Source organism: Hyperoodon ampullatus, assembly GCF_949752795.1.
Source record: "Hyperoodon ampullatus genome assembly, chromosome: 12".
Classification (NCBI taxonomy): Eukaryota; Metazoa; Chordata; class Mammalia; order Artiodactyla; family Ziphiidae; genus Hyperoodon; species Hyperoodon ampullatus.
The window spans coordinates 20,817,380-20,830,792 of NC_136925.1; the positions used below are offsets into that span (position 1 = coordinate 20,817,380).

General features: G+C 39.7%; 1 protein-coding gene across 1 annotated transcript; it reads left to right on the plus strand.

Moving 5' to 3' along the window:
- Positions 1–7,703: 7,703 nt before the first annotated feature.
- On the plus strand, positions 7,704–10,607 carry SMIM8 (small integral membrane protein 8; the record flags this gene model as incomplete). The annotated part of the gene is made up of 2 exons (XM_079716328.1): positions 7,704–7,838; positions 10,218–10,607. 2 exons carry the CDS (start codon positions 7,704–7,706, stop codon positions 10,374–10,376), a joined length of 294 nt encoding a protein of 97 aa, XP_079572454.1. The 3' UTR covers positions 10,377–10,607.
- Between the last annotated feature and the right edge of the window lie 2,806 nt (positions 10,608–13,413).

Below are 13,413 nucleotides of genomic sequence, written 5' to 3' on the forward strand. Positions count from 1 at the left end.
TCAGTGAACTTTTAAAAATTAAACCTCAAATTAAAGTCAATTTGGCTTGAGAGAACGTTTTAATTAAATTCAAAATCCATTTGCCAAAACTTTACATAAATCCATGCCAAAATCTGGGCACCTGATATTCTATTTTGTTTGTTTTAACACAGCATTTATCCCAACAAAGTTCAACATCAGCAAAGTATGTGCAAACCGGCATCCATATCTATTCTTATCACAATCATAGCCACACGTATCTTGCATCTTAGAATCTCAAGGCACTAACAGAATGTCAGAGGATTAACCGTACATTTAAATGACTGTGTCCCTGAAATGGGGCTAGGAGGAGACCAGATCCGAGCCTTCTTTCCCAAATCAGAAAGCTTTCCCCTTCCGTTAGTAAATTTATGTAATTCTAGGTGATGTCTCCTTTTATTTATACAAAATACACACGCGAAACTGGAAAGTTATTTGAACACAGTACGCTGAAAACTTAAGGTAAAAAAGGAAGAAACCAAAAACGCCCTTTGCAAACTCCATCCCGCGGGCGGGCTTGGGAGGTGGAGGAAAGTCGCTAGACTGGTACCCCTCCGCTCCCGCGCCCCTGCGCCGCAGCCTCCGGGCTGTAGGGGCCGCTGCGGCGCCGAGATTGCCGAGCGCGCTGGGCCGCTCTCTCCTGCAGGAGGAGACGAGGCGCGGGCGCGGAGAAGAGGTGACTCAGCGGCAGGTAAGCAGTGGCGGGGCCGGGGTGGCGGGGCCGGGGTGGCGGGGCCGGGGTGGCGGGTTGGGACAGGGCGGCCGCCCTACAGCGCACTAGACCCTGGCCTTGGAGGGCCCGGCCGCCATGCAGGCCTCGCTCCGAGGTGCGTGGACTCGGCGGCGTTCTCTCAAGCCCCCCGAATCCTCGCCACTCGGTGGGCGCCCTGAGCCGGGTCTTGTAGATCTCTGACCCCACCGGGCGCGTGTCCCTCCCATTTCCTGGACAGTTTCTTGGTATCCCAGCTCACCAAACTTCTTAATTAGGGGAAAGTGGTTTTGTAAGTGTTTTCACATGAGGTGCCTCTTTCCTTTTTAACTGTGTTAAGTCGTGTGTTCCCCCTGCAAGACAATGTCTGGAACTTAACTGAATGCAGTTGTTTTGTTTTTTTCTGGAGGCTTCAAAGGTATCAGTCTTTGAGTAGGGCCAGCTGTAGTGTGGGTACCACACTATGGGGAGGGCAGCGGACCCAGGTAGTACTTTACACCTCTCAGATTGTAGGCAACAACCGTTGTCAAAATCTTTCTCCTTTTTCTAGGTACAGTAAATTTCAAGAGATGGAAAGAGATTTTTTAATAGCTTTTTTTTACCTTAAAACAGCAAATACAGAATTCATCTTTAAAATTTAAGTGATTATAATTTTATGTTTCTTAAATCTTGTAATAAATAACTTCTAAATGCAGAGTCTTATCAATTTAGGAGTAAGGTGGGGTGAAGTGGTGGACTAGGGGTGGGCTGGAAATTGAGAGACCTGGATTATCTCCCTGTCCCTTGGGCAAAGGCAGTCTCTGTGGGTTTAGATTTCTTTGTTTCAAAAAAGGGGATTGGATTCGATGGTGAAGGTGACGGTAGCTACCAGTTGTTGAACATCTGTTTTGTCCTTTAAAAAAGTTACCTCATTTAGTCCAGATAGTAATTCTATGCATTAGATAATATTATCCCTTTTATAAAGGTGCAGACTGAGGCTTAGAGAGGTTGTCACTCAAAAACATACACCTGATCCGTAGCAAAGTTGGAATTTGAGGCTATTCTACACTCCCTCAAGACAGAAGTCCTCTGATTCTGTTACAAACTTGCTTATTCTTTTGTGTTTTTTTTTTTTTTTTTGCGGTACGCGGGCCGCTCACTGGGCCTAGCCGCTCACCGGGCCTAGCCCCTCCGCGGCATGTGGGATCCTCCCGGACCGGGGCACGAACCCGTGTCCCCTGCATCGGCAGGCGGACTCTCAACCACTGCGCCACCAGGGAAGCCCCTCAAATTATTTTTAAGGTGTCCTGCCCCAGGCTGCAAGTGATTTTCTTAAATATTAAAATAGTGTGGTACGTGGCACTAAAATAACAAGTACATTTATATCTCATTAAAGTATTTTGTCCATTTTATAATTCCGTAAGTCTTAAAAACAAGGCTCTGATTATTGCTGACATGCCTTTCACTAATGTTCTATGATTCTGATAATTTTCTAAATTTATCTTCTACTGAGATGCTTATTTCAAAAATGAATATCTGAAGATAAAGGTTTTCCCCCAAAGTCACTCAGATTCTTTATATCTTGGTCTAATTTTCATGTCATGCCAATTTTATTTCACTGAATTGTTTAATGTCAGTTGCCAAATATATTCTGGATCATCCTGCAGAGTAAGAATTTTACTAAAGGAGAGAAAATCATTCAGAAATGACTGATCCTGACTCGGCTTAGGAACGTCTTTGTATATCCTCGCACAGTGTGCATTATTCATTCCAGGGGAGCACCATTCTCACTCACACTTGAGGGTGTGAATAACCCTTGTGGCATTGGTGCAAAGAGTCAGTCCTTGACCTCTGCTGCTTCCTTTTCCTATCGCATATTGCCTTCAACAGAGGGTGGGCAGAAGAGAAAGGTAAAGACCTTTTTACCAGGAGGGACATAGGAAGGAAACGCAGCTTAGTTTAGATCTTTTTTTAAAAATTTTTATTTTATATTGGAGTATAGTTGATTTACAATGTTGTGTTAGTTTCAGGTGTACAGCAAAGTCATTTGGTTACACAAATACATACATCCATTCTTTTTCAGATTCTTTTCCCTTATAGGTTATTACAGAATATTGAGTAGAGTTCCCTGTGCTATATAGTAGGTCCTGGTTGATTATCTATTTTATATATAGTATTGTGTGTATATTAATCCCAAACTCCTAATTTATGCACACTCCCACCTTTCCCCTTTGGTAACCCTAAGTTTGTTTTCTGTGTCTGTGAGTCTGTTTCTGTTTTGTAAGTAAGTTGATTTGTATCATTTTTTTTAGATTCCACATATAAGTGATATCATATGGTATTTGTCTTTCTCTTTCTGACTTACTTTGCTTAGTATCATAAGCTCTAGGTCCATCCATGTTACTGCAATTGGCATTATTTCATTCTTTTTTATGGCTGAGTAATATTCCATTGTGTATATATACCACATCATCTTTATCCATTCACCTGTTGATGGACATTTTGGTTGCTTCCATGTCTTGGCTATTGTAAATAGTGCTGCAGTGAACATTGGGGTGCATGTATCTTTTTAAATTATTGTTTTCTCCAGATACATGCCCAGGAGTGGGATTAGCTCTATTTTTAGTTTTTTTTTTTTTTTTTTTTGCAGTACGCGGGCCTCTCACTGTTGTGGCCTCTCCTGTTGCAGAGCACAGGCTCCGGATGCGCAGGCTCAGCGGCCATGGCTCACGGGCCCAGCCGCTCCATGGCATGTGGGATCTTCCCAGACCAGGGCACAAACCTGTGTCCCCTGCATCGGCAGGCAGACTCTCAACCACTGTGCCAGCAGGGAAGCCCCTATTTTTAGTGTTTTAAGGAAACTCCATACCGTTCTCCATAGTGGCTGTACCAATTTACATTCCCACCAGCAGTGTAGGAAGGTTCCCTTTTCTCCACACCCTCTCCAGTATTTATTGTTTGTAGACTTTTTGATGATGGCCATTCTGACCAGCGTGGCCATACCTCATTGTAGCTTTGATTTGCAATTCTCTGATGATTAGCTATGTTGAATATCTTTTCATATGCCTATGGGCGATGTGTATGTCTTTTTTGGAGAAATGTCTATTTAGGTCTTCCACCCATTTTTTGATTGGGTTGTTTGTTTTTTTGATATTGAGCTGCATGAGCTGTTTGTATATTTTGGAGATTAATCTCTTGTCAATTGCATCGTTTGCAAATATTTTCTCCCATTCTGTAGGTTGTCTTTTCGTTTTGTTTATGGTTTCCTTTGCTGTGCAAAAACTATGTTAAATTAGGTCCCATTTGTTTATTTTTATTTTTATTTTCATTACTCTAGGAGGTTGATCCATTTGCATTCAAAAAGATATTGCTGTGATTTATGTCAAAGAGTGTTTTGCCTGTGTTTTCCTCTAAGAGTTTTATAGTATCCAGCCTTACATTTAGGTCTTTAATCCCTTTTGAGTTTATTTTTGTGTATGTTGTTAAGAGAATGTTCTGATTTCATTCTTTTACATGTAGCTGTCCAGTTTTCCCAGCACTACTCATTGAAGAGACTGTCTTTTCTCCAGGAGGGACATATGAAGTAAATACAGTTTAGTTTAGATCTTTTTTTACAGGCAGGTATGAAAAATTCTCCTCTCTTCTATTTAAAAAAAATTATATACAACAGTTTCTTTTCCTGAGTTGATAAGGGAACAACAAATGGGTGATGGAAAAATGAAGAAGAAATAAGAACGGGGGCACCTGGACGGATTGCACAGCCAGGTGGTGGCCCTGGGTTTCCTGATTTATTGAGTTTTTTACAGGTGGACCCACACAGAAACTAATCACCAAATTACTTAGCCAGAAGCAGTTCAGTGCCAGGTTCCCATCATCCTCGCTAGTGTGTGTGTGTGTGTGTGTGTGTGTGTGTGTGTGTGTGTAATGTTTATTTATTTGGCTGCGCTGGGTCTTAGTTGTGGCATGCGGAATCTAGTTCCCTGACCAGGGATCGAACCCAGGCCCCCTGCATTGGAAGCGCGGAGTCTTAACTGCTGGACCACCAGGGAAGTCCGGAGATTCCCCTTTTAATGCAATAAATGAGGGTCCTAGCTTACAAGTAAACATATCTTGAAAGCAGGTGTATCTAGAGATTGGTCAGTATCATATACAAACAAGAAAGTTCCAGTTACCCGCAGTGGGAAAAAAAGAGTAAGGGAAGAAGTGGGAGAAAGTGATGGGGAGACTTAGGAAGTTCTGATGGACGTGTGCTAGATGTTAACTGTTGTCTTAGGTACTGCTGATTCGAGTGGTAATGTTGGAATAAGTTGTTGCTGTGCTTTGAACTTACGGTGCTGCAGCTTTTTAAAATGGAATTATATTAGCTCTGCACTTGAAAGTAGCTTTTACTACTAGATTAAAATTTGAAATAGAGACTTGTTTTCCCAAAAAGCACTGACAATTAGCACATCTGTGAAGAAACAGCTAAGGTTTTGCATCTTACATACTTTATTTATTCAACCACCACATCTTGAATTTCTGCCCCAGTCATACTCCTACAGCTCTGTGTGCCGGGCATGTGAGGAGATGCAGAAGAACCTTCTCTTACATGAAAAAAATGTTCTGCTTTGTTCTGTTCTTATATATCACAAATTCTTACCTACTAAGGCCCTTTTTGGCCTCAGTAATCTCTTTCTTTTTACTTAAAGTACAGAAGGTTGTTAAAATTCTTTATTAGTTTGATCAGTGGCATAAACAAGTTCATGCAGTTTGGGGAGAACTATTGTAACATCTTCAGTGACTGTGGCTCATTAAACGAGAAGCAGCAGTAGAACTGAGCTGTCTTATTCCAGGCCTAGTAAAAGAATGATATATAATGAAAAATATTATTTTCATACGTTCCCCAAAGTATCACAAACAATGGAAATTGTGGCATATTAAATCTTTTTAAATATAGTGTAGTAGGTAATTCTTTAAGTTGTAAAAGGCCCTTTCAGTAAACATTTGCAGTGGTTTCTAGCCCAGGTGTTCTTTAATTGTCATTTCTGGCAAAGAGTTTAACATAAACGGTTTAATATAAACAGAATGTGGATGTCTAGAGGTTGCAGTATAATAAATACTACCTTGATTGCTTATTTGTTTGATTCGTCACAAAGCAAATGTAGGTTCGGCCAAGGAAAGAGGAGACCAAAGAATCTTGCATGTGTATATATATAGAAATATTAATATATCTGAGAGGCTTGAGAGGCTGTCTTCCAGGCTATAGTCCTCAGTAAGTTTCCCCAATAAAACTTAACTTGCAACTTGTAGTTTGCGCGTTTTTCTTGACTCGACAGTTTCAAGAAGTTCACGTAAGAGTCGGGCATATGAGTGGACCCCTGGTTCTGCAGAAGACGTTGGATTTTTTTGCCCACCTTGGGCATGATGAGTTTCAAGCAAGTGTGTGCTGGCTGAACAAATTTCAGGCATGTTATGGAATGATTCAGAAGTTGTCTGTAGTGAAAAAAAAACTGTTCAGTAGAGAAAACTAGTAACTTGAATGCAGTTGAAATTTAAAAAAAATTTCTTGTTACAGCTTGAATGATGTTTTAAATGCTGATGAAATAAGTGTTTTACGAGTTGTTACCTCATATACTTCGTGTCCAAGGTAGACTTCGCAGAAGAGGTAAACAGAGGTTGATGATTGCTCTATTCTGCTGTAGTGTATCGTGGTTGGAAGAGATGATACCACTTGTCATTGGCAAATCAGCTAACCCCCAGGGCTTCAGAAATGTTTATTTGCTCCCCAGTGATTATGAAACCAATGCACATGCCCAAAGTATGGGAGGTTTATTTAATGAATGGCTGAGAATGGTTAGCAAGGGGATGGAAGGAGTGAAACGCAAGATCCTCTTGCTAATGGCCACCTGCTGTGCCTGTAGCACACTCCTGTGTTTGGATCACACATGTGTTGAGCTTTCCCATTGAATAATCAGTATGTTTTGAAAAAATTCCTAACTTTCTCCATAAGTAATAAAGTTGCAAAAATATTGCTTTTATAAAGACTATAAAATGGAAGACTTAAAAGAATACTTGAATAAACAAAGCCCCAATGAGTGTTTAAATGTGAGTGTTTGACTCATTTAATAACATTTACTATATGAGAGGGTTCAGCATTTACCCTGAAGAATTTTATTGTATTGTCATCGAGTTCAGCCTTTCTTTGGAAGGTGTCTTTCCCTACCTTCTCCCTTGCAACTCTGCCTCCGCCCCAAGCATTCGGTGGCAGGAATGGTAGGAAGAAGCTTTTGCCTAATAGTATCTAGAAGAGAAAAATATTCACAAAATGATGGCATTCCAGCTGGGAGAACCAGAAGCCAAAAGACATACTCGGATCTAATAGGATAAATTCTGAGTAATTAAGAGAAAAAAGGGTATTCAGATTAAGGAAGTAGCACAGTGGTTGTTTCCAGAGAGTGGCTGATGGGCAGAGAGGGAGTGAGCACTGACAGCTGCTCACCCTTCTGTCTGGTGCTGGTGCTGGGGTGGCCGGTGGAGGAAGGCAGAGGGGGTGGGAGCAATGGAGTAATGGAATGCTCCTGTCCTGAAAGGGCTACTGGAAGGTGAGGAAGAGTGAAAATGGAAGGAAATTAAGAAGGTGTGGATAACCCACCGGCCACTTCCACCCTTAGCATCCCCTTCATATAACAAGATACAGTGTGACTCAGACCAACAAACAAATCATCTGGCCTCCTGGAAACGTAGGAAGACGATTTTTGCATACCTCACTAGTTTGGTCTAAGAGATGAAAAATAAAATAGCCGTTTTACCAAGCAAAACCTGAAGTTCCATTTACAAAGTATGTGTTATACAAAGGAAGAAAATAATGGACCATCACTTTTGGTGGAAAAGTGGACTGGAATTCAAAAAAGAGTGATACGGAATCAGTTTCTTGAAGAGCATTATCAAAAGAACATAATCTGGAAGGGAAAAAAAGTCTCTTATTTTATTTTTAGGTACTAAATCATCATTCCTCAAGATGTCTTCAGCACCTGAGCCTCCAGCCTTTAAAAAGGAACCACCCAAGGAAAAAGACCTGGGAAACCCAGGGCTCAGAGGGGTCCGCTCCACAACCTTATTTCGAGCTGTGAATCCAGAGCTCTTCATTAAACCTGTAAGAAATACATCCAGGATAAGACTTTTTTTTTTTTTTTTTAAGATATTTATTTATTTATTTGGCTGTGCTGGGTCCCAGTTGCAGCATGTGGGACCTTTAGTTGCTGCATGTGGGATTCAGCTCCCCAACCAGGGATCGAAGCAGGCCCCCTGCACTGGGAGCGCGGAGTCCCAGCCACTAGACCACCAGGGAAGTTCCCAGGATAAGACTTTATGTTCAGCTTAACTAGGCTGTCGGAAATAGAAAGTTTTTATTATTTGATTTTATCATGGAAGACCTCTCTGTGAATAAAAAGCAGGTGGAAGGAAGATCTTCAATGCTGTTTCACTTAATACACATATAAAACTAATTATTTTGAGCACATTTGGGGAATTTTAATGGAAAATGGTTGGATTTTAATAGATTGACTTTTCAAATTCCCATTTAAAATTTTATTCTAATATCTGCGTTAATTTTAAGGAAATTTTTATTGTTTGATCACGTATTATTAAGTAAATAAGATCTTCCATTGAAACAAAGAAAACAGACTGAAAATCTGATCATTCTTATAGTCTACAATTCCAGGCTTTATTAATATTTTAACCTAGGGGGATACTGCAAACATATCCTGAAAAATTTCAAAACATGCATTTGTACACTGTTAGGGAGTTAGCTAATCATTCATATTTTTGTAGCAAGTTATTGAATATATTTGATATGATAAATTTTACTTTTTAAAAAACTCAAATGAAATCATACAATGTACTTAAATGTATTGAATGTGATTAGAATTTTAATAACTTTAATAACATAGTTGCCAGTGTAAGCTGTTTGAAAGTTAAATAGGTCAATTTAACAATCAAATCATTAAATCATGGTAGAATGTTTTAAAAACGTTGCACTAATGTATTCTTTTATATCTATATATATATTTATTTATTGGCTGCGTTGGGTCTTCGTTGCTGCACATGGGCTTCCTCTAGTTGCAGCGAGCGGGGGCTGCTCTTCGATGCGGTTCGTGGGCTACTCTTCGTTGCCGTGCCTGGGCTTCTCATTGCAGTGGCTTCTCTTGTTGTGGAGCACAGGCTCTAGATTCACGGGCTTCAGTAGTTGTGGCATGCAGGCTCAGTAATTGTGGCTCACAGGCTCTAGAGCACAGGCTCAGTAGTTGTGGTTCGCAGGCTCTAGAGTGCAGGCTTAGTAGTTATGGCGCACGGGCTCAGTTGCTCCGCAGCATGTGGGATCTTCCCAGACCAGGGCTCGAACCCGTGTCCCCTGTATTGGCAGGTGGATTCTTAACCACTGTGCCACCAGGGAAGTCCCTAATGTATTCTTTTAATTGCCAAATACATTTCAAGAATTGTAAATTTAGGGCTACTGAGCCTGCGCTCTAGAGCCCTTGAGCCACAACTGCTGAGCTCGTGTGCCACAACTACCGAAGCCCACGCGCCTGGAGCCCATGCTCCACAACAAGAGAAGCCACCGCAATGAGAAGCCCACACATCGCAACGAAGAGTAGCCCTCACCGCAACTAGAGAAAGCCCGCGCGCAGCAATGAAGACCCAACGCAGCCATAAATGAATGAATGAATAAATAAGTAAATAAATAAAATAAGAAATATTTAAAAAAGAATTGTAAATTTAAACTGCTCTGAGGTTTGACCTTTATTTATTTGATGATTAAGATTTGAAATAATAGTAATACAACAGGTATGGTGACAGAAGCAGAAAATACAAATTTAAAAAGCTTTTAAAAAAAATTTCAAAGCTGCATCACTTTGCCTCTTAGGGTCTTGGATTTTACAGCAGCAAATCAAGGTTATTATAATAGCATTTCTCTTCCAATCACTAAATTTCTTGAGGTAATAGAATAAGTTCCCAGAGAAGAGCGTGTATATTTTGCTGTACCTGGTGTATGACATGAAAGGTTTCTGCCAGTTATCCATGAACTCAGGTGAGAAGAATAGCATGTACACTTCATTCCTCACTTCCTAATAAAATTAACTAATTTAAGGTTTGCAAGTGGGAAGCTTGGGCCCAGAGAAGTTAAGCAACTTTTCCACATCACACAGATAACACTGAAAACTCTGAGCACTGGACCAGTTTTCATGCCTCTCGTTTCCCTCACACCTCTTCCAGCCTCACCTTCCGAAAGGTGAAGGTTAGAGATGTCCCAGCCGTGGAGAGAAGAAGCAAGAGTCTTCTGTAGTCTCTAAATTATCAGGAGTTGAGTTAATTGAATAAAGAACTGGGTAAATTTTTATAAATGAAATTAATACCATAGGAATGCTGGTGTGGTACTAAAGCCTTGGCATGTCAAGAGGAAAGTGCAAGAGATACTTGAGTCTCCTCAAATGATGAGTCTTAATGAGGTCTTATAATTTTTTTCCTTTGACAGAACAAACCTGTGATGGCTTTCGGATTGATAACCCTTTCACTTTGTGTGGCTTATATCGGTTATCTACATGCGACACAGGAGAATAAGAAGGACCTCTATGAAGCTATTGATAGTGAGGGACACAGTTATATGAGGAGGAAAACATCTAAGTGGGATTAACAGTGCTGGTTACTGCAGATGGAGCTTTACTGGGGACTCTGAAGTCTTCAGGTGAAGATTAGCACCACACAGTATCCTGTTTCTTGTTCTAGAAGATGCTACTGAGGAAGAAGGATGGCGGTTGCAGCCAGGCCACTATCGTGAATGTTGTCCTTTCAAAACTGTAGCCATCATCGCACTCTTTTTCCACAGAAAGAGCTGCTCAATATTTTTTCTTGACTAAATCCTCTTGTAAAAGTGCGATGAGAATGGAAGTCACTTTTGTGAATTAAGTTCTATATAATAAAAAGTACTGAGGCTCTTAAATTTACATGGTATTTTTAACATTTTAAGGGGGATTGTGCATTTACAACTGTTGTGGGTGTTTAGTTTGTTTTGCTGTTTGCAAGGACAGTGTTCATTTTCTACCTGGAATAGAACCTATATTTGTGAAGAAAAAAATAATTGTAAATTATCGTAAAGCCTGCAGTTAAAAACAAATAGTTTTTACAGAGTCACAGATGGGTCTTATATTTCGATTTTCCATTTCAGCTAATTTTGGTTCAGAATTTTATTATAATTGAAAAGATACTCCCATTCAACTACTAAAATAAAGATTAAATGAGAGAATAACCCAAAGTAATTGGAGTTTTTCTTTTTTTTTAAAAGAAAGTATGTTATACTGAGTATGATGTTTTTATTTGACTACAACATTATCTGTTTTGGTTTTTGTAAATTAATGTTACAGTGATATTATAAATGTAGACCAAATGTTCTTACAGTTATTTAAAAACTAGAACTACTCAATAGGTAAGAAAAGAAGGTCTAGTTTTAAAATAACCATAAGAACATGGGTTTACCATATATATATATATGTATGTATGTATATATATACCTTTCTGATGAGTGTTTAGACCTGTTTCTTTTCTAGATATTTACCGCATTCTCCAAATCATTGGAATTGGAGCTCAGTAATAAATCTCATCTCTGAAATTTTGTTTCATTTATTATTAACAAGTAAAATAATTGCACAGGCAGAGTTTATCATCATAATGTAATATTTATTTTCCAGTGCTTTATTGTGGTTTTGCAAGATACATGAAAATGTAACTATCTGATTTGTAAATATTAAAGAGCTTAGCTAGTTATCTACATGCAACTAAATTAAATCTTTACTACTGAGCCCTAAATATTTCTTTGCTAGGTGTCTCTGTATAGTATACTTCAAATAGTTTAAAATGCACTTAGGAGGTATAAAATGCCTTTTAATTTAAAGTATTATCTTCTGCTGTTGGTTATTAAAGAACTAGAGTTCTTCTGTTTTCAAATGACGCATTTAATGTCACATCATTGTCTTTAGAGTTCTTCTAGTAGTCAACAAAATAAGTTGCTACTTGGTGAGGGAGGTATTAGTTACGTGAGCTATCAGGAGATAGTGCAGCAAAGAAGAGCATCAGGAACTGGGCAGAGGGCAGCCTTAAGCCATGTGACGTGTGTGAACGAACCAGGGTAGCAGTAGATTCCGCAAGGCACACAGCTGTGAAAAGTAGTGCAAGGGAAGAATCCCATTGAATTTTAGGAGCAAGTAACCTAACTGTGATACTGTTTACAGGGTGGTTACAAGTTCTGTAGCACAGCCTTTCTGTGTGCAGGTCAGAGGCTGCCTGGCTGTGTGTTGATGTTTTCATTCCTTCTCTAAAGGAAAATGCCACTTTGACAGAGTCAGTTGTCTAGGGAGGGCCTTACAGCCTTTTGTAGTCTGGGTTCAAGTGGTAGGAGGAATGTTTTCCAATGCAGGAATCTGGTTGAGATTAGGCAAACTCAGTAACATAAGAGATTCAGTCTTGAAGCAAGTCTTGGTAAGTGAACCATTGATAAGGTGTAAGCAACCTCTTTGCCCAGGGAAGCAATCTCTTCTGATAGAAGAGCTATTTGCCCAGAGGAGCAAGCAGTTCAACTGACAAGTTGATAAGAATTTCCTGACGTAAACAGTGAAGTTACTTATTATTTTATACCCTTATCGGGTGACCAATCTGTCCCAGTTTGCCAGGCACCGAAGGGGTTCTTGAGATATAGGACTTTCCATTTTAAAACAAGGACAACAAATTAGTTAACTCTGATTTTAAAACCAAGCTTAGTAATTTTGAGTGCTTGCTTAATGAAAGTAAATTTTCCTTTAAGATACTTGTGATATTTCCCAGTTTTATTGCCATGGCACAAAAACATATTTATAGATAACCTGAAAAAAATTAAACTCCCTCCTTTTCTGGCCTAAAAAATCAATTCTTTAAAACAAACCATTTAACAGAAAGTATAGCAGGCTGAATAATATTCCTTTTCCCCCAACCACCCCAGAGATGTTTGGATCCTAATCCCTAGAACCTGTGAATATGTTCCATTATATGGCAGAAGGGTCTTGACAGATGTGATTAAGTTCAGGATTTTGAGATGGGGAAATTATCCTTTATTATCTGGGTGGGCTTGATAGAATCACAGAAGTCCTTATAAGAGGGAGGCAGATGATCAGAGGAAGAAGCAATGTCACCCTGCAAACAGGAAGAGAAAAGGCTATATTGATGTGAGTCCATGGGCCAAGGAATGTGGGTGGCCTCTGGAAGCTGGAAAAGGCAAGGAAACAGATTCTTCCCTAAAGCCTCCAGAAGGACAAGTGCTGCTAACATCTTAATTTCAGCCCCATAAGACTCATTTTGGACTTCTGACCTCTGGAAGTGCAAGCGAATGAATTTGTGTTGTTTTAAGCTACTAAATATGTGGTAATTTGTTACAGCCCCAGAAGGAAACTAATACAGAAGGTATCTGGGAAATGAACAGCTGTACCATGTTCCCTTTAGTCATTATTTCTAGTTGCTTTTATGAGCAAAGCTTGTCTTACCTAGCAACAGTTGCTAAGTAAGTTAACAATTTAATCTAGAGTCTAGGAGGGAGCAACTGCTTAAATCTTCCCAAATCCAGTGCCCAGACCTTATATGGCAGAGGCTTTCAGTACCGTTCTTTACCATTAGGCACATAACCACTACCTAATCATGGCAAATCATTT